General features: G+C 33.5%; 1 protein-coding gene across 1 annotated transcript in view; it reads right to left on the bottom strand.

Moving 5' to 3' along the window:
- LOC149769945 (integrin beta-1-A-like) overlaps nucleotides 1–22,952 on the bottom strand; it is a 91,338-nt gene that overhangs the window by 5,532 nt on the left and 62,854 nt on the right. Inside the window, exons 15-21 of the mRNA XM_089949634.1 lie at nucleotides 21,571–21,713; nucleotides 20,017–20,102; nucleotides 19,545–19,607; nucleotides 18,204–18,310; nucleotides 10,759–10,842; nucleotides 9,455–9,590; nucleotides 1,219–1,323 (exon numbers count right to left, since the gene is read on the bottom strand). Coding sequence (XP_089805760.1) covers nucleotides 1,219–1,323; nucleotides 9,455–9,590; nucleotides 10,759–10,842; nucleotides 18,204–18,310; nucleotides 19,545–19,607; nucleotides 20,017–20,102; nucleotides 21,571–21,713 — 724 coding nt within the window. The remainder of the gene's footprint in view (nucleotides 1–1,218; nucleotides 1,324–9,454; nucleotides 9,591–10,758; nucleotides 10,843–18,203; nucleotides 18,311–19,544; nucleotides 19,608–20,016; nucleotides 20,103–21,570; nucleotides 21,714–22,952) is intronic.

Genomic DNA, 22,952 nt, shown 5'->3' with positions numbered 1-22,952 from the left:
GTTTGACTATGTGTCTGTAAGTCTGTCTATATATGGCTGTATATCTGTCTATATGTGTCTGTCTACATGTGTATGTATGTCTGTCTATGTGTCTATGTTTGTCTATGTGTCTGCATTCTGTCTATATGTGTCTGTATGTCTGTCTATATGTGTGTGCATGTCTGTCTATATGTGTCTGTATATCTGTCTATATGTTTGTCTACATGTGCCTGTATATTTATCTGACTGCCATTCTATTTGTAAATATATCTACCTGCCTGTCTGTCTGTAAGTCTGTCTGTTTGCCTATATATCTATCTGCTCAAATTATCAATTTATGAAAATTGTGTCAGGTCAATTAGATGTGGTGGGTATTTTCAATATTATTATTATTATTATTATTATTATTGTTCTTGTTGCTGTTGCTTTTGTTATGTTGTGATAAAAATCATCATCAATACCATTATTATCATCATCAATATCTAACAATTATTCTATCAAAAGACTAACAAGTATAATCAAGTATGGCATCCAAGCTAGTTTCTCTGCGATGTGAGATTACAATTTAAAGTAAGACCAGCCTACCAATAATACTGGACCATTCAAGTGTTCACCCAGTCACAAATATCAACAGATAGTTGAATGTAAATATGCATTCTACGTCTTGAGCATTAACACAGTCAAAGATATTAACAGATAGTTGTATGTGACTAGTAAACTGTAAGAATGAACAGCTAATTCTCCATTTCGTTTTTACTAAACTTGTATTTTGTATGTGTAAAATGGATCAACTTGTAGACAGAACTGTTAAGGACAGGCACATTGAGAAACAGAACCTGAGTTGAAATAGATGCCATCTCTGGGCAACCTGTTTGGTGGATATTCACTCAAATGTCAAGTATACATTCTTAATTACTCCTGGTTGTGCTCACCCAAGCAATGAGAAATCTTGGAACAAAAAAATATGTCACATCAGTCATCATGTTGCGCCATCTTTATTTTTTTCCATTCCCACTTCAGAAGTGGTGTAAGTTCTCAGCTCAAGAACAACGTTTGCGAACAATGTTCTTGATGTTAGAGAGAGAAGAACCACTTTAATATTGCAATATAATATAATATAATATAATATAATATAATATAATATAATATAATTTAATATAATATAATATAATATAATATAATAGAATATAATACTTCTTTATATTTTGTCTTATTTAAAATGCAAACTGTAGGCATTACCAATTCTACTGCGGACCTGCAGGTAAGGTCCTTTTCCGATTTCACAGTTCTGCAGATGTTGTATGCTACATGATTGATTGATGTACATGATACATGGCGTTTTTCCTGAAAAAAAATGAAACAGATGAAACATATGCAGAAATGCCAAAAGTGATCCAAATATATGCAGTACCTTGAAACAAATCGACCAATTGATACAACTGACATATTCAGAAAGACACTGACAAAATTTGCAGTAACCTGCCTGTGTGTGACTTGATGGTTGTGCTGAAGTATGAACATTGATTTTATGGTCATTGATAACAATGTTTGGGGAGGGAGATATTTTATGTTTTTGAAAGAATATGAGAACAGTAAACATCACAAATTAAAAATCGCTCAAACAGGAAGATGATGATATGTTTCAGATGTATAAAACTGACGGTGGATTTGGGGTAATTTGAAAAAGCATTTTAAATGACCAGACTGGTAATACTGAATTACAAATCAATACAATGTGTCTGCAGTGAATTTCACAGGTAAATGTTTTAAAACGATGCATTTTCCCTTTTTGTTTTTTGTTCTCACCAGTCTAACATGTCTGGACCCCATGAATATAATTTACGAGTGACAGGCTCATTCTGGTGGGCTGCAGCAAATATCATTATTTTATGATAGATTCAGCAACAATTTGCATTAATTTGTCTATTAGAGTCCACACAAAAATCCTAATATACTATTTCAGTGCTTGCAGCCACAAGACAGTTTGATTTACATTTTAATATTTACCCCTACTAAGTCCGAAATAGTGACTGGTTTAAAATCTTGCTCAGACAAATGTCAAACTTTGGTTTCAAGTGAAAACATATATTGGTCTTAATATTACCCTATTAAAATCAATATACATATAATTTTTTAGCACTAATAACTGACCCCCCCCCTTGTGCTAACTGTATAGCACTGACTTTTAAAATGAAGAGCCGATGGTTAAAGGTAGAAATGAGTTGGGGTTGTTTTCTTTGCTGAAAATCATTATGCCGTCTATAGAAAGAAGGTCACTACATAATAAAGGCAAATCAAATGCACTCGGCAGTCACAAATAAATATTTGCTTCATGGGTTTAAATGTGGGCATAAAATTCCTAATCAGTTGCTATGTGAAAGCATGAAACAATGTAGGAGGTTAGAATGGCTCTGGGAAGGAGGGAGCCTCAAATGGGGATCATGCACAGGAGTCACATGACACAATGACAAAATAAATCAATATACAACTCAGTCAAAATTATCCTGGGAATGCATGACCAATTAAGTCTATAGGGCTCATGTGGAATCATCTAGAAATGATAGCAACACAAACTGAAGAAAAGAACATTCATAATGTATGGATGTGTGTGTGTGTGTAATTTGGATTTTTAACGTAGCTTTAAAAATAATTCAGTCATATCACTATGACGTCAGCAGTGTGGCAGTTTATAGTGATGTCTAGCACTGGCGCATCATGCCGCAGACATGTAGCATGATGACCCACCCAGTCACATTATCCTGACTCCATGCCAACCAGTCCTAACACTAACCATTTAATGCTGAGCACCAAGCGAGGCAGCAATAAGTACCAATATTGTAAGTCTTTGGTATGACTCAACCAGGGATCAAACCCACGACCTCCAGCATCTGAGGCGGACACTCTAACCACTAGGCCACCAGAGTAATGGAGGATAATGTCTAATTGCACAGTGTAAAAATGTTCTCCTGACAGAAAGTTATCTCCACAATGGGGGGTGGCAAGTTGTACAGTTCATATATAACTATCTACTAGAATTCAGATAAAATGAGTTGTGTATATTGCAATAAACCAACAATATCATAATCATAATGAAAACTAAATGATATGTTATTCACTACTAAAACTTAGAGCATTTTATTTTACAATTGATTAAAAACTGAAAAGATACATAGAGTTTTGGTATTTGATCATCAACCATTAATTAAATCTTGCAATGAACTGAATAAAAAAAAGAAACTAATTTGAAGAAGACTTCCTCAGATTAGTTTATCACAATATGCTCCTTAAAAATAAGAAAACCTCAAAGAACATCCATAAATATATGTACAGACTACAATAATTTTTCTACATGTCAAAATATCTATCATTTGCCATTACTGATGACTTAGGCTTAATCAGTGTGAAAAACAAGAGTATCAAACTTAGCAAACCAATTTATGATGCAGTGTTCGAGTTATCCACATTGCAAATGAATGAATTCTACTGCAACAAGTTAAATGCAGAGTGTAATCAACAATTATATAGCTCACCTCGACTTTACTAGTCTGCAGTAATCTTTGTAACATTATAATGTGGGATCTAATTTCAGATTATGAGATCTTAGACCCTTTATTAAGAAAAGTGATTTGTTTGTAAGATTTTATCATTACAAAAGAACTTCAAATACTTTCTAACTAATAATTGGCTCAACATAGACACTATTGTGCCCAGTTGCTGTGAAACTACCAAACTATTTATTCACGCACCTACGTAATTTAATGGCGTTAAACAACATAAATAATTAAAGAAAATTAGTTTTCTGGTATAAAAATGAAGAGATAATGATATTATAATTTTAGAGCAAAATGATGTAGTTTGGGGTGTGAGATGGGTGTAACCAAACCGATTCTAATCGATTTGAAAATATACAAATGGAAGAAGAAAAATTTGTTGCTGGAATTACCAAAAATGTTAATTCCAAATTTGCATATACAGAATATGGCTGGCTAGGTTTATAATAGTGTATAAAAGTGCAAAAGCTTGTTACATTTCATAAAATGGACAATCATTTGACGCCAGTCTTTTTAAACGAAACTATTCCACCAACGGTTGTTCCACTAGGGGACAAGAGATATTCTTTACAAAACAGTATGAATTTTGAAGTACCATTTTACAGCTTACAAACAGGTCTTTAAGAGACTCAACTATCTAATTATAGATCAATCTTCGACATGATATAAGAAACTCCAAATCTACATCTGTTTTCCAAAACAATTAGATAAAGACTAGAAAGTGCCATCCTCTTACTCTACAGATGGACACTGTCAAGTACACATGCCACGCTGAGGAATAAATATTCACCACTTAAGGCCAATCTATGTTCAAGCCACAGTGTTACCAATCCATTGTATAATTGGACCGAATCAAAATCCGACAGCCTGCAACTGTTTCTTTGAATGTAAACTATACAATAATCCTTGAAACCTCCTGATAAATAACCAACTGAAAGTTCCAGTTCATATTGCCATCTACATAATTGACCTTTGTACACCACGCTGTTAATGACACAGTTAATATTGAAGTACATAATTGACCTTTGTACACCACGCTCTTAATGACACAGTTAATATTGAAGTGTTTAAGCAGATCCATCTTTGTTTCAGACGTACTAACTGCTTTTGAGCAAATAGATCAAGCAATACAGTTTAAGAAAGTAAGATTAAATGTGTCCTTTTTTCTTTATTATCATTGCCGTGGATTTTAATTCTTGGGCACTGTTATTGTTATTAGTATTAATATTTTCCACATGGGATTTCCTTCTGTTTTTATCTCCCCCAATCATCTGACTAAGCATTGTACATCTATATATGTATAAAGTATTCATTTTGATGCAAACATGTATATGTGCATATATGCATAATTATTCATGTGTGTCTGCATGTATATAATAATAATAATAATGAGGACTTTGTATAGCGCCTAATCTTTAGAAGCTCTAAGCGCTTTACAACATTAGACAACACCTATAAGATAAAAAACATATAATGATATGATTACAAAAACAAACACCATGAAATTACAAAACATTAAAAAAAAATATACTGAGAATATTTAAGGTAGGAAACATTGTTAGGTCTTTAAGTTTTCTTGCAGTCAAAATAAGTGAGTTTTGAGAGCACTCTTGAATGGGATCACTGTGTCTTTGTGTCTAAGTTCTGTGGGCAATTCATTCCACGTTGCTGGGCCCTGGTATGCAAAAGAACGCTGTCCATATGACTTTGTTTTCATAGTGGGAATAATGAGTATAGGATTGTCAGAAGAGGAGCGTAAGTATCTTGCTGGTGTGTACACATGGGTGAGGTCAGATAGGTATGTTGGACTAGAGTCTGACAGTGAAACATCTCACAGAGAACAAATTTTGTGTTTGATTCTGGATCAAATGGATAGCCAGTGTAGGGTACAGAGCAGTGGGGAGGTGTGCTCTGATCATGGTACTCTAAGTATGATCCGAGCAGCTGTGTTTTGAACTTTCTGAAGTTTCTGGAGCAGATATTGAGATGAACCAGACAGAACTGAGTTACAATAGTCCAGTCTTGAAAGTACTAATGAACACACAAGTGTTTTAGTGGCATCAACTGAAAGATATTTGCGAATTGAGCTCATGCATCTCAGCTCAAGATATGCAGCCTTGCATATGTTCATGACATGTTGGTGCAATGTGAGAGTACTGTCCAGAGTAACACCTAAGTTTCATACTGATTGAGTGAATTTAATGTTGGTGTTGCTGATATTCATTGTTTGAGTTAAAGGATGTGAATGAGAAAGTCTTTGTGTTGTGATCAGAATGGCCTCAGTTTTATCATCATTCATCTGCAGCTTGTTGCATGTCATCCATGATTTCACATCAGAAATGCACCTTTCTACACCCTGGATGGTAGCATCAGCTTCAGATGGGTGGCTAGATTTGTATATTTGGGTGTCATCAGTGCACAGTTGGTGAGACACTGGATGATGATCTATGACACTTGAGAGCAAATGAGTGTATAGAATGAAGAGAACAGGTCCAAGAACAGACCCCTGTGGAACACCACAACATAGATCAACTGGGCTGGAGTGTATTCCATTTGCAGATACAATTTGTGTCCTGTTGACCGAGTAGGACTTGAACCACAGTAAGGCTGTATCATGAATGCCAAATACATGCTGGAGACGGTGAAGTAATATATCATGGTCTATTGTGTCAAATGCTGCAGACAAATCAAGGAGGGTGAGGACTGTAATCTTTCCGCTATCCAACACAGAGAGAATGTCATTAACTACTTTTAGAAGAGTAGTTTCAGTACTGTGGCAAGGGCGATATGCAGATTGTACAATGCTAAAAATACTGTTTGAATTCAGATGAGATACAAGCTGGGATAGAACAACCTTTTCTAAGATTTTTATATGAATGGGAGATTAGAAACTGGGCGGTAGTTCTTTAAATCGTTATGGTCTAGTGTTGGTTTCTTCAGCAGAGGCTTTACAATGACAGTTCTGAAAAATGATGGGAATTCCCCTGATGAGAGAGAAGTATTAATAACATCAATTAGTGAAGGCAATACTGGATCTAAGCACTCAAGCAGCAGTGATGTTGGAATTGGATCAAGTTCACATGACTTTGGTGCACTCTTTACCAGGATTGTACGTACGAAATCCATAGAGACAGGTTCAAATGCTGCTAATGGTTGCCGCTCAAATTCTGTATCCCAACTGTATGGCGATGACGAGTCAATTGAAATTGTGGTGTCAAGCTTATCTCTAATGGTTTGTACTTTGTCATGGAAGAAATTTGCAAACATGTCCGGAAGGTTGACTGGAGAGAAGGTAGTTGGAAGTGGTGACATTAGCTTGTTAGTAATCTCGAAGAGCTCTTTGCAGCTGGAACTTTCCATGATCTTTGTAGTGTAGTGGGCTGATTTCACTGCATGGACTATATTTGTGACATTCTTCTTAGCGGCTTCATAGATTTGCTTATGAATAGTGAGGCTGGTGGAAAGCCAAAGTCTCTCAGCTTTACAGCAGTCTCTTTTAGCAGTGCGAAGCTGGTCCTTAACATTACTATACCACGGAGAACACTTTTGAATTGATACTTTGCACTTGGTAGCTGGGGCATGTTTGTCGAGCAATGAACGCAGGCAGTTATCGAGTTATTCTGCTGTAGGAGGTAAGCAAGTTGTTAGGTTTGCTTGGATGTCATGCTTTAGTTTGGTTCTATTTATCATATGGAGGTTTCTCTTAGTAGCAGATAAAGGTGGCAGGTTAGGGACTGATATGTCAAGATGGCATATAATGCAGATGTGATCTGATGCAAGGTCATGGGATACCAGGGAGGACCGTAGAATGTTATCATCAGGTCTATGAAGAATCCAGTATATGTATGAGTATCTATGCCTGTATACATGTGTACTATGTGTACGTTTTTGCATATGCATATATAGGTATGTTTATGTCTATTTATCTATATGCATAGATGTTTACATGTATTCAAAGCTAAGATACTACAAATCTGATTAAATTTATTCTTTTTGGAATACCGGAGCCCCAAGTGGCCGAGTGGTCTAAAGCGCTCACTGTTCCGGACCACTGCCATCTCACCTCTGTCTATGAGGGTTCGAGTCCAAGGCTCGGCTAGCATGGGTACATGGGAAAGCCTGCCAGGAGCATCTCATGGGTCGGTGGTTCTTCCCTTGGTTTTCCAGGGTTCTTCCTCCACCAGTTATACTGGCCACCATGTATAGCCTATCTTGTGCTGAAAAATGGCGTTAAACCCTAGAACAACAACAACAACAAATTATGGAATACCATTAAAAGGTTCAACAATGTAAGAATGGTCCCTATATTTGAATATATGTACCTGTAAATTTGTGTGAACTATTCTCACATTATTCCTCACCTTTCTGTATTCTTTTATAATCCTGCACCTCAGACTATGATTACTTCAGATCAACATAACTATTACACTCAAGCAAATATCATGTTACTGATGCATGAATAGTATATGTGTTTTGTATAGGTTAGGCGAAATCCTAGTCTAAGGCCAAACACTCTTTGCTTTCCCAATGTACACAATACAACATGTTTAAAGCAAAAGAAAACATTTTAATCATCTTCAATGGCTGATTTAGTGTAATCAATATTAAATGTACGATGTAAATCAGTATATTTTCTAAAGCATTTTAGGATACCATTTTTATGATCTCCTATTTTGTAATTCAATTAGCTTTGACCAAATTTTTGTCCCGTTCAAACTTGCAAACAAGTATGCATTATCTCTAGATTGTTGACTTTGGCTGAAACTCTGAAAAACGTTTCTCTCATACTCTAAAACTACTCAACACAATATAACATTTCTCTCATACTCTAAAACTACTCAACACAATATAACATTTCTCTCATACTCAAAAACTACTCAACACAATATAACATTTCTCTCATACTCAAAAACTACTCAACACAATATAACATTTCTCTCATACTCAAAAACTACTCAACACAATATAACATTTCTCTCATACTCAAAAACTACTCAACACAATATAACATTTCTCTCATACTCTAAAACTACTCAACACAATATAACATTTCTTACATTATGTATGATGTGTAAAACAAAGCAAAAACAACAAGAAATTGGTTGTCAATTGACTTCATATTCTGGCTGGTCTGGTTATTTGTAATGATTTTGAAAACACCTCCAAGTTGCTATGGGACACCAACATGTCTTGCTAGCTCAGTGATTTTCAACTTTGATTTGTAATGTTCTCATAACCACACAGAAGGTCCTGCTTTCCCATTTTATCAACTATGTTAACTGACCACAACTATACGTAATATACATCATTCATTTTACATTATCCATTTTAATAATTGCAATCACTAGCCACCATCTTTAGTCTCACGCAGACGCAACTAATGCATGGAAGAAATCATTCAATTCTGAACAATACTGATTTAATAATTTTTTATTGATTGATGTTTATTGGTGTATTAACACATGGAAGTTTAATTGTGCCAAGGAAAGTGTGGTAAATTACTGTACTTACAGTAAAAAAATGATAGCCAACCCGACCTTTTGTGGTTAGGATTTGAAACAACACCCACCTATTCACAAGTCAGGCATATTAACAACTGAGCCACCGTAGCTCTTTCTGCTACTGATTATGGTAAATGGTGTCAAAGAGTAGAAAATTTTAACACATTCTTGACAATTGTTACAAAAATATATTTAATTTCCAATGCAAGTATTGTTTGGGTACCAGTATTTCTAAAGTGTGTTTCTAACAATGTTGTTTACTTCCTAGGTGATTAGAGCTACATGGGTATGAAGTGTAAACTTTCATTGACAGTCTTAGATAATTTTGTCCTAAAATTAGAGTTAGAGAAAGAAAGAGATAAATATGGAAACATAATATAAATCAGATTTGAAAGACATATTCATGTTTCTTCATAATCTCACCTGAAGGAAATGTCACCACTTCTGTAATGTTCTTGCAGGCAGCAGAAGAAAGACAGGTGTCATTACGGTCCAGGTAACATCTGACACATTCAGCGTATGCACAGCTCTCCACATCAATGCATTGTTCCTCGCATGTCTTCATATTTAATAATGGAGTAAAATAATCATTTAACATTTTAAAGATGTTTAATAGATAGCATAGACTTTGTTAATATTGCTAGTTAACACCAAAAATCAGCTTCCGTTACACAAATTAATTATTCCGAACCAAATGTTTATTTCACTTATTTCTGTAAAAATACAGCGATTAGTTCAGTTGGCAGAGAGATATTGTTGAACTGGCTTTCAATTCTCAATTCTCTGGAACGTCTTTATTCATGAAGGAAAAAATGTTTGAACGGAAAGTAGACTAGTCTACTCTGAGTGAGCCTTATTGTGCATGCTCAGTTCAGTTACTCTTCACAGTGGGCAGAAGACAACATTACATATTTTCAACTGGAGGATGGTTTTTAATGCCTTCCTCAAAAATACCACTTGGAGGATGGCGTTTTAATGTCTTGCTCAAAAAATACCACTTGGAGGATGGTGTTTGAATGTCTTCCTCAAAAATACCACTTGGAGGATGGTGTTTTAATGTCTTGCTCAAAAATGTCACTTGGAGGATGGGGTTTTAACATCGTCCTCAAAAATATCACTTGGATGACAGTGCTTTAACATCTTCCTCAAAACAACCACTTTAGGATGGTGTTTGAACATCTTCCTCAAAAATACCACTTGGAGGATGGTGTTTTAACGTCTTCCTCAAAAATACCACTTGGAAGATGGTGTTTTAATGTCTTCTTCAAAAATAACACTTTAGGATGGTGTTTTAACATCTTCCTCAAAAATACCACTTGGAGGATGGTGATTTAACATCTTCCTCAAAAATACCACTTAGAGGATGGTGTATTAACATCTTATTAAAAATACTGCATCAATGTGTAGAGTACGGTCTTAATCTACTTATTTTATACTTTCTTTCTTTCTTTCTTTCTTTCTGTTACTTTATCCTAACTAAGACACTCAAAAAAATTAGGTTTTCTAAAATGAAAGCATTTTTGCAATGTCATCTGCTCATCTCATCTGCCTATTTCTATTCTGAAGACTCAATAAAATGGGTTGACTTGGTTGTCTCACTTAATGTATGTTTAAGTGGTGGGCATTATTAGTTAACCATTATATTTACAATTTAATACTGAATAAAACTTTTTTTTACAGAAACATTAAAGTTAGACATAGGTGATGATGTTAGGAAAAAGGCTTACCGGACATTCCTGACAATAAGGTAATGTGTACTGTCCATCACATTGACATTTTCCGCATACACATTTCCCCTTTCCATTGCATATCTGTGAAAAGATTAATTTTCTTTCATATTACTCCATAATTACAACTAATACTACTACCACAACATATCTTCTTTAATAACACCATCATTGTTGTTTCTATAGAAGCCACTGCTACATCTAGAGTTCATGGTAAATAATCCAATACCACCGTTTAACCTCAGTAATGATGCTTTATCCTGTCATTTGCCTAATAAACATGAAGAGAATTGGTCAAGCAATATAAAGTATTGAGCTGGAAAAGCTAAAGATGGAAAGACAATACAATGTTCCAAAAGAAAATGCAAAAAAAAAACCCCAGAAAAAAACCCCCAATGATGACAGATTGCATCCATGCTGGACTAGTCAGTAAGCAATAGTGTTTCCCAACAGTGCAGGTTACAAATTCACCTTGTTGATATAAGTAGCATTTTGATGTCATTTACCCACAATACCTGGCATTCAAATCCATATTGCTTTTTGGTCAAACAAACAATAGTGGAACATGCATAATGTGATGTTTATGCTGAATGATGTCTTATACTCAGTGAACTCTTGTATTCTACTCAGTGAACTCTGTCTTCTACTCTGTGAACTACATCTTGTCTCTGAACTATGACTTATGCTCTGTCAACTATGTTGCTCTGCTTATATAAATGTGTATGAAATAATACTAAAAATAAACCATAATTAGTAGATAAGAAATAAAAGACAGCAAATCCTCAAATTTGTGGAGATTAGTGTTATATCAGCTAAAAAGATAATTGTTGTGTTGCTCATTATAATAGTAACAATATATAAAAATGCTATTCAAAAGTAACATCTGTTCATTGTCTTTTTTTGTATTTCCATTCCTGGTTTCAATAACATTATAATGACCATTTTGCAAAATGTTATGGTCATTTGTTATACTCTGGTTTATTCTCAATCACGTGTAAATTTATATATTTTACAACTTCCATTTCTTACTATGCTTTCATATATTAATTATCGTTCATTTGTTCATTCCTTCATTTGTTTTATATTTATGTGTACTCTTGTCCTAAACTTCTATGCACCTATCTCTTTTGTCCATTTAAGTGTGCATTCTTTTTAATTACAAGACTGACTGATGAAATTGAGAACTAACTAACTTAGATTAGCAATCCCAATAATAATAAGGTTTAAAAGAAAAAAGTAATTAGAAAAATCTTATGGCACTTAGCTATATTGAAATAGACATGGCAATGGTAGATGAACTATGCATTCCTTTTAATGATAAGACTGACTGATGAAATAGAGAGCTAAATGAATTAAATTATTAATAGCAATCTCAATAATAATTACTTTTTAAGAAAAGAAGCATTAGGAGGATCATAAGGCACAGTTATAATATTATCGACACATCCAGGGTGATAAAATCTTCGAAGATTTGAATTTTTATTGAGCAAAAACTTATGTGCAATTAAAAATAATTTCATGTTCTAATTTTTCAGAAATTAAAATGATTATATGTGCTAAAATTGGCATGGAAAGGAAAATCAGTCAACAAAATATATTTATCATAAAAATACAAGTCACTAAGGTATGTTGAGAAAGATATATGCAGAGGATTTACATTTTGCATTCTTCTGGACTTTCTAAATATTTTCTAGTGTTACAACTCTATGGTCTTAAACTAAGTAACAAAAAGAAGCTAAGCCAACAAAGGTTTATAAAATATAACAAACAATTTATTTCCCTATAATACAAAGTGATAATTTTAAAGGAAAATACAGTATTGTGAATTAAATCAGAAATAATCTTAAATGTTCTTTTGCAAGTCTCCAAGAAAAGAGAATTCCGAATTAGTTCCAATTTTCAATGTGATATTGTATCAATAGTCTTGGAGGTTCCAATATGCCATTAGTCTTTCTGTATCACAATGATATAATGCAGAATGTTTTTGAATGAATTCATATTCATCCCAGAATAGTGTTTTGGTCCAAATGCCAATGAGTACTTTGTAATTCCAATGAATAATGTAAATAAACAATTCCTCTAAAATTATATCTGAACACAACAGATGGTGATTCCAGAAGAGAAAAAAATTGATACTAAAATAGGAATAAATAATTGTTAACTTGGTCTTCATTTATAGAGACTGCCACCTGATTTATGACACAACAAAATACCCTGGATGCAGTTGTTTGCAAATGATCATTATCTTGATAATGGTCCATATTCTACAATCATTGACAACAGTTAGCTTTGTAATATGTTTATTACAAATTTACCTTACAATCTACAATTATGGACAAAAGTTAAGTACACAATAAAGATATACATTACACTATACACACATTTAATATTGAAGCAGGTAGCTATGAAGGCGACACTGCTTCTAAGTGTTTTCAACTTCTGTGCAGGAAAGAATTTACTATCGTTTAAAAATAAATTAACAAGATGTTAGAGAAAAAAATAAATATTAAGATAAGCATTGGTACATCACTCAAATATTTAGAAAAATCACATAGCTTGATTTCAACTCAAAGTCCATGGTTTTCAAACCATTTACTAGCTAGACAAAAGCCCCATTCCTAATGTCTGTCCGTTTTATGATACAAAGTGCATTGGGCTCCAATAAAGTGACCATTTTTGTCTGAATTTCAGGACAGTAGCCTAAATTATTGTATTATGAATATAAATTTACTTCAATTTTCACTTGTAGGGAGGTGACATTCTACCCTTTCAGGCTTTAACGTAATGTAACAATGCCACGGGAACATAAACTTCTGTAAACACTACAAACTGAAACTTCACCATCATGTTACAAAGTTTGCCTGTAGAGTCTGAAACATCGCCCACACTGGTTTTTTTTAGGCAGTAGGTTAATACGCATTGCATCATGTCCATCTAATTCATAAACTGCTCTGAAAGAATTTTGGTTTGGCCGATCAATATGCAAAACCTACAATAAGAAGTTGCTCAACAAACTGGCTGTCAATTTTGTGCCAGAATCCATTGAGCGTCATTTCACAAAATGGAAGTATTTTAATTATAGATGGATAACAGCCATTTTAAGAGAAAGTACAAAAAACTGAAGATTTGTACAATTCAATTCCAAATTTAAAATGCAGTTTACAACAAAACAAAAAGAAAAAAATAACATTGATATACACTCATTCTGAGTGAGTTTATATTAAAATTAGAACAATTCTGCTATAGTTGATGAAAATAATCCAAAATGGAATTATTTTAATTATAGATGGATACCAGCCATTTTAATAAAAAATACCAAAAAACTGAAGATTTGTACAATTCATTTCCAAATTAGAATTGCAGTCTACAACGAAACAAAATTAAGAAAAAAAGGACAATGCTATACACTCAATTTGAGTGAGTTTATATTAAACTTAGAACAGTGCTGCTCTAGTTGATGAAAATAATCCAATACCTATAGTTCTCCTACAACATGTTCATAAATTGAAATTGGTCTTTTTAGTAATATGAAGGACATTTGTTCATTTATCAATGTACAAACACTGTTTACAAGATACATGTCAATAGACAGTAACATTCTTATGCTGTAAACAAATGCCTTGTACACTTACAATCATAAATATGATTACAGATATCTGTACATACATCATATACATTTTGCAGAGTGTAGTCATTTTATTAATGGATACGATTTCTTACAGTGGCCATTAAATTGAAAAACTTCTTGTTGTCAAACTGGATTGTTGTTTTCGACAGAAAATAGACAGTAATGCTGGTAAGCAACCTAAACTCAATTTCAGCAGGGTCTAATAGATATATCTTTCTAGTTTTCTGTGAAAGAAAATACTTCACCAATTTAACAATGATAACTTCAAACCTTAATAACAAGAAGGCTCGGTTATTCTGTGATGAATGCTAATTTCACTTAGAATTATCATTTGAAGCTTTTAATGGTACAAATAAAAATTCTTGCACATGTTAGCCATTTTTACAAGTCACCATCAGTAATATTCTGCAAAACATTGTGGGTAAAACTGGTTCAGTGTTATCATTTTTAACAGTTCCCCCTTTATTAGCATGAACACGGCTCCAAATAAGCTATCCAATACGAGCCATATAAATAATACCTTGAAGACAAATATGCATGATGACACCAAAATTATGATGTCATACCATAAATTGTATACAACATTCTTCCTACATGACATAAATTTTACTTTTGTTTCCATAAAGATGTGAATTGGCATGCTTAATTACCATTATTAATCTTATTTATCTCAGTGAACATCAGCACTGTCACCTATCACCCAAAATGTGTGGTGCCTCGTTTTTCTTTCACTTGCTTGCATCTGCAGAACATGGTTTGCCTATGCATTTGCATTGCAATAAAAGCCAAAGCTGACCGGGTAATCTATGAATACAGACAACTGACCGGGTAATTCATGCATACAGACAACTGAGTTAACTCAGTATGTCTGTTCAGCACTTATAAGTTTCTGCATGTGTATGGGAAAATATGAACCAGTGATTCGGAGTAATAATGCATGAAAAAAGAGTTTGTATTTTCCATAGAAATGCAGTAAAATTTTTATTATTTACTCATTTTGTTTTTCTGCCTAAGACTTAATTATAAAAAATACACTACAAGAAACAGAGTATTTGAATGTGTGCTGTATTCCAAAATAAATACACAACCATAAATTCATCAATACACAATAACAATATTATTAGCATCGCACACTGACCTTTGAACTTAGTTGCATGTTCGACATTAATCTTTAAAAAATTGTCGTTTTGGTCTACTTAAAATTGAAATTTAGAATCATATTCTAAATGAATGCACATTGCAACAATGTTTCTAGTTGATCTGGAATTTATGTTTTTTTGGTCAATTCTACTCAATTCTGCTTTTCTGCTTGTGATGTACTGGATTTATTAGCTGTGTCAATTCCATTCATTTCATTTTAAGTGCAGTAAGGAGAATCTGATTGCAAATAGAAATGTTGATTTTATATTACAATTTCGAGGTGTGTAGTCAAGTTATAGAACCCATGACATGGCACATATAATTTGGATTTGCAGAACTAAGAAAGTACATGTTGAGGAAATTCAAGATGAAATAATGTAAGTATATTTTTTCCATTCTTTTTACCAGCAAAAGAAGACATGTTTACTCCTTGTTACTTACATGCTCATTGTAAGGACCCCAGCTATGAAATGACTTATACTACAGTAAGGCTTATACCCCTAGCCTCAAACTGAAACATTATATCAAAAAAGTTAGCGTGGAAAATTGCAAAGCAGCTGGTGTGTGACAGTCCATTCAGCCAAGGCAAATACAAATCCTTTGTCATCATGGCTTATTGACTCTGAGGCCCTTACATTTCTATATATACTTTCAGCTTAATTTTTCTTGAATTTAGGACTATCAATTGTCTTATTAAATGGTGCTGATAGATATGCTATAGCCCTTGGCCTCAATACGCTTTTCTATGCCATTTTGATACACTCCAGAGAGTACTGGTCAGAGTCTGAAACATTCCATTTTAGGAAATGTTGAAAACTTTCTCCAAAACATATGTTTAAATGATCAGAATGGTATTTTCAATACTGTGTCTCTCATGTATGTTGTGGACATTGCTTCTTTTGAAAGTTTCAATAAACTCATCTACATTGTTTGCTTTCATCTCTACCTTAGATGAAACAGCTTCATCCACAAACAAATCTAACAAATTACAACCTAACTCTTCTACTACATGAGTGTGCATGGTTGTTTACAAAGTACATGTAGTTCTTAATACAATATGCAATACTATATTTAGACATATGTCATGCAATAAGAAGCCATGCAATATGGAACAATATTGCACAATTCTGACAATTGCTGAAGTCACATTTGCAATTATATGTCAGCACTAAGGCAATAAATTCACACCACAAAAAAGATAATACAGCTATGGCTGTAGGCAACTAATCATTTTCAAAGAAAAATAGATGAAATTATTCTTTGCACATTTCAATAGAAAGCATAAGAATTTTCTTCATGGCAATAAAACTAAAATACTGATAGCAGTTGGTTGATTTTTAAAATAACAATGGGTCTCTTTATTATAAGAAATGGTTCAAGGGAGGTTAATTTTGTATATAAGATATCTGTTATGACCTTCACTCTGTGAGACATCTGGCACATTTCGGCTCTTATCAATAAGCAATGAACTACCAAACAGAGCCCGAGAAATACTAATGAAAACGAAAATGATGTCAGCACTTTCTCAGTGGATGAGATCAAAACATATTCATTAAATGTTAACAAACTAAAATGTGCGTGGTTTTTACCTTTTTCCACAGACTAAATTTTGCAAATTATATATGCACGTACATTTTGGTCAGGCAGGGACTAATTTATTACCCGACCCTTGTTTGGCAGAGATTGTAAGGAGCTGCACCTGTTTAAACTAGACTAGCTTTTTGCTGATACTTGAGATCATGCATAACTATCAGCCTCCATATTTGATCAAAGGTGTTGTACTTCTACCCACGCTATACCATCCTGACATGAAAATAGCAACCTTCCATCATAGTTCCAGTGTGGGATGGGGTGGGGGTCAAACTAGTTGTTACTGGAATGATGCCACTGGAATCACCCCATACTGGCTTGTCAGTTTAGGATGGTAGCAGCCAAGACAAGATCCGTCTCATTCAATCCAATGAATGACTCTGTCCTTATCACTCAAGGCATATGACTATTATTTATGTTGGTTGTTTTTCAATGGCTTATGCAGCACTTTATTTAGCTATTTCACGCTGCAGAAACGAGAGCTGAGTGTTGTCCATAAGCATACCCCATGGCAGCCAACCCTGGCAGGCCTTGATATGAATCAAACCTATGACACCTTTATAATGAGTCCAATGTTCTACCCATTGAACTGTCATTGCCTCCTCACAATTAAAGTCACTGAGCTCATACAATCTATATAAGTGTGGAGAATGTTTTTTTCTTCTGTTATTTTAAGTAAGATCAAGCCCCTCCTTATATCAGGAACATAACGTATAATATAATTAGTACTTTCAAAATGAGATCCTAAACTTGACGATTTGATGAAAGATAAAGACAGTTTCCAACTCAACTATGAGATGTATCGAAATATTAATAAACTGTTGAAGCCAGGTGCACAGTATAGCTGTATTAAACAATAGAGATTGAAATCAGTCTCATTAATTGGAGATATTTATATTTTGCTTTTATCCAAACCTCCACACCGATCCAATTTCATGAGAAACTTCGAGCTGAAAATTTGCAGCATATATATTATATAAAATTGATGCATTGATATCTGTTATTGTATAAACCTGCATTGAGGGCACTGTGACTTTAAATTAGAATATGTATTTGAAATGTAAGCAATGGAATATTCTAACATTACCTTTCCTTTGGGATCCTTACAAGATTCCTGAGAATCAGGACAATCGCAACTGAGTCCCGAATAACCACGTTCACACTGGCATGACTCACAGTCACACCTTCCATGACCTGAAATAAGGATGTATTTCTTGTGTATGTTGTGTAATTTATGTCAATATTTATTTCTGTACTTTACAAGAATTAACTTTGTGGGGCTTTTTTCCTTGTGAAAGTGAAGATAATGTTTCTTTTTTTCCAAATAACTTTAAATTTTTTATATTTCCAAATTATTGCTCTTTATAATCCTGCAAATAATAACATAATATCATCATAAATCTATGCAAGTTTAAAAATTACGTGAGTTTGGAGATCCACATGAAACACTTTTGGAATCAATAATAAATTGATAGAGCCTCCTAGTACTGTTTTGATGAGATAAAATAAAATGATGACCTCATGTAATTTTTTCCATTTTAATCTGAACATAATAATAGGACACATTCGAGTACTATGTTTTCACAGAGCTCGGGAGAATCATAGATGCTAATTTAAATATCCCTCAATTACACATGTTATGAATTATACCAGAAAAATTACATATTTGCAAAATTAAAATGCTGTATAATTATTTAATATGTGGGAAACCCCATGTCAGTATGACTTTCCGTTAAATACAAGGAGCGAAACGAAGATTTTCAAGGTGAATGCTTTAGAGGCCATATTGTACATCATATCAACAAAATTATGATTTAGGACCAACAAGAAATCATAAACATTATTGTTGTCAAAACCACATATTGATATAACCATCATTTCAGTAGGAGATGCGATAAAATGATTTTCAAACTGGATGATGACCAACTAGATGCTATAACAGGTTTGCTGATGAAAACTCCATGTTGAAATGACTTTCAATTTAGGAAGAGAAACAACATAGGATTTTCAAAATGGCCTCCATGATGGCAACACCAGACATCAGATCATCACCATTTGCATTTAGGACTAATTAGACATGATAAGAAAATCCTTTAATGAAAACCCATCTCGATATAATCATTCATTCAGGTAGAGGTGAGATGAAAACAGGATTTTTTAATATGGCTGATGTGGTGGACATATCATATGTCTGAGAGATGTTTCATTGAAAAGCAATGAGTCTCCCTTCGTATGAATGTGCATGTAATGTTCCATGGAAATTGACCAAGTAGTTTAGAAGAAGCAGCAACAGCAAACTTGTGCTAATGGATAGACAAACAGTGGACGATAAACAACAAGCCATTTCATAAGCTCTTCTGGTCCATAACCAGTAGAGTTTAAATAATACACATTAGTTCTATACATGTCAACTCAGAAATAATGTTACCTCCACATTCTAGACCATTCACACCTCTAGGACACTTTTCAGAATTGCACTGGCAGTAATGTCCTGTATGATAAATGAAACATTTATTTTTAATAACAATAATTTTTCCAATATCTTCAAATTACAGAATTACAGGTCTATGGTTCCATTTCCAATTAGTAGATACATTTATTAGTTTTTACAGCCTTTGAATTACAGTAGAGATATTACCATTATTTTCTAATGTACGTAATTAAAACATTGACAAAGTATAAAACCAAAATTTTATGGACAAATAATATAATTATTCAGTGAAACCCTTATGAAACGAAATCCACTAGGACCAAATTTATCGTTTGGTTTTGAGAGGTTTTCAGCTTACTGATGCTGAGCAGATGTGAAAACAATGTGTATTTTTATAAGCACTTACATAATGAGAGAGAGAGAGAGTTGTGCATGTGTGTAGACAGATAAGACACAACGTATATTATACCTTTGAAACCATGATTGCATACACATACTCCACATTGGCATTTGCCACTGGATGAACAGATTTCGTCTCCAGTTTCATTCTTGTTTCTGTCATAGAAAACATTTTATGCTAGATTTTCTTAATATACATTCCAATGTGGGATTTGTCTCTTTCTTTTGTTTCTTTCTAAACCTTCTCTTCTCTTTTCTGAGATAATGGGGATATACAGTAAGACCTTTTATGAGAGACTGCCCCTTCTGCCAAACAAAAGTGGTCTCTCAAGACAGGTGGTCTCTCATAAGAGATGTGTGAAAATGGACTGGTTTCCAGGGTAAATAGTTAACATTGTTGAAGAAGAAAAAAACAAACATATTCACTGTTAATGTATCATATCTTTTATTCATAAATCTTGTTTAATATTGCATGCATTCCTCTCAAAATAATTTTATACAATAAATATAGACATTTTCAAACAATGTGAATCAAATTTATATTTGAACATCATATGAATATGTACAATATTAGTACATGTACATATATCTGATTGCAAATTAAACAAAGGGAATATTAATCATATCCATAAGGTAAATTCACATGGCCCTATATTTTATGGTTGTTTCAAATGTAACAAAAACTGCACTATGATGTATATATCTTTTTCTAATCACTTTTGTTTAAGAAATCCATTATACTTCTTTGTTGACAATTTTTACGCAGCTGCTTGGTCGGAACAATTTTTGCTATTTATGCAGTCATTGTTACAAAGGATTAAATGATGGTTACTGGTGTTTATCTCGCTATATGTTATTCAACTCTAGTGTTATTTAATGTGCACTTTGTTTGCATATTACAAAGGATTAAGTCACGATCAGTGGTGTCGATCTGTTTTCTTGTGATGCGGTCATTCATAGCAGTGTTGAAATGCATATTTTGCCAAGACTTTGCAGTCGCTGAATGCGTTCAGCAGGTGGTTGCTCATAAAATAGCATTTATATAATAAAATTGATCCATGCATTGTCTCATGTTTTTGCTGTATTGATAACATCATGATAAATAATTAAATGAACGAGGATAATATCAGTTTTTAACATCAAAAGTCAATAACTAAATATCGTAAAATGATGGAAAGCATATCAAAATAAAAAAAAAATATGACAGTTTCAGCTTTCTAACATCATGTTCTATTACAAAAGTACAGAGACTATGGAAACTGTGCAAGATCCATTGCCACAATTTCAGGAACATACAGCAAAGTCTTCAAAAGTATGATTTTAAAAGAACTCAAGACCTCCCTGCTGATAACACAAAGTTGTTTAAAGATGTTAAATTTGAAACTGATTGCAATGTCAATTGTTTTCTTCTAAAACAAGGAGTTTAAAGATTCCAAAGAAAATTAAAGAGATGGGTGATAAAGGTTCTCATAGCTCTGTGAGACCAATGCAAACAATGTAAAATATGATCAAAAGAGATTATATCCATGCATGCATTCATGCATACATACATACATACATACATTCATACATACATACATACAGAGAGAGAGAGAGAGAGAGAGAGAGAGAGAGAGAGACATACTTGCATAGTTCGTCCAGATAGGTTGTGTTTTGTCCAATACTTTTGTCTGTTGTGCACTGACAGAGATCTCCAGCTCGCCCTGGTATACATTTACACATCCCACACCTTAATGTTCCATTTCCACGAGTGCACTGGGAACCATCCTAATGGCAAAAATAATCATATATCTATCTATCTATCTATCTATATATGGGGTGGTACCATATGTATGTATGTATGTATGTATGTATGTATGTATGTATGTATGTATATATATATATATATATATATATATATATATATATATATATATATATATATATATATATATATATATATATATATACATACATATATATGGTACCGCTCCAGTGGACAGTGGTTAGAGCATCCACCTTAGATGCAGGAGAGGTTAGTGTTAAGAGGTTAGTGTCAGGACTGGTCAGCCTGGGTAATGTGGTTGGGTGGGACATCGTGCGACATGTCTGTGGTACGATGCCCCAGTGCTAGATATCACTATAAACTGCTACACTGCAGACATCGTAGTGCTATGACTGAAACATTGTTAAAGCTATGCTAAACAAATCCAAATATATATATATATATATATATATATATATATATATATATATATATATATATATATATATATATATATATATATGGTATATGGTATAATTATCTTCACTCTGAAAGTCATGAGAGGCATAGTTCTATATTTGGGGGATTTAAAAATAAACTGGAGTTCTTTTACTTAAGCAAATTTCCAATCTCTTTGCATTGTCTGAGTTATTTAGCATGACTTCAGCAGTTACTGAGCAGCAATATGCATAATGATGTCAGTAAGGAGGCAGCAACTACTCATTTTCACTATTGGAGTCCACGTATTTAGCAATCCAAATCTCTTCAACATGTCTCTAAACTGCTCCTGTATGGGATGAATGACTTATCCCCCACCCCACCTCCAACCTTAGCTTTAGCAAAGGGTAAACATAACATACTGGTTTTGCAATTGAAAATTAAATGACCTTGAACTTAACCTATCAGTCATACTCTCAGAGAACAACCATATTTCCTCACATTGATTTTAGCTATATAAGGCATAAGAAAAATATCACAGCCAGTTATAGTTAGTTTTTGGAAACCCACCATGAATGATGTACATTATCATGATATCTGGGGAAAAAAGCAAGTTTTGTAATCAGAATATGTCCAAGATGTCTTCAACTATCAAGAACAGTGATTCATTGATGAAGTTCCAAAGAGAACAAATTACAATGATACCTCTGCTACAATACATTTCACTCAGATTTTTCCCACCATAAAAACTTTTCTCTTTTGAAAACAACCATAATTTTTGGTCACATGATAACGATACTGACAAAATCAAGTAACACGTTCAG

Source organism: Sinohyriopsis cumingii, unplaced genomic scaffold (assembly GCF_028554795.1).
Source record: "Sinohyriopsis cumingii isolate HCF-2022 unplaced genomic scaffold, ASM2855479v2 utg002966l, whole genome shotgun sequence".
Lineage (NCBI taxonomy): Eukaryota > Metazoa > Mollusca > Bivalvia > Unionida > Unionidae > Sinohyriopsis > Sinohyriopsis cumingii.
This window is presented reverse-complemented; position numbering and strand designations above follow the sequence as displayed.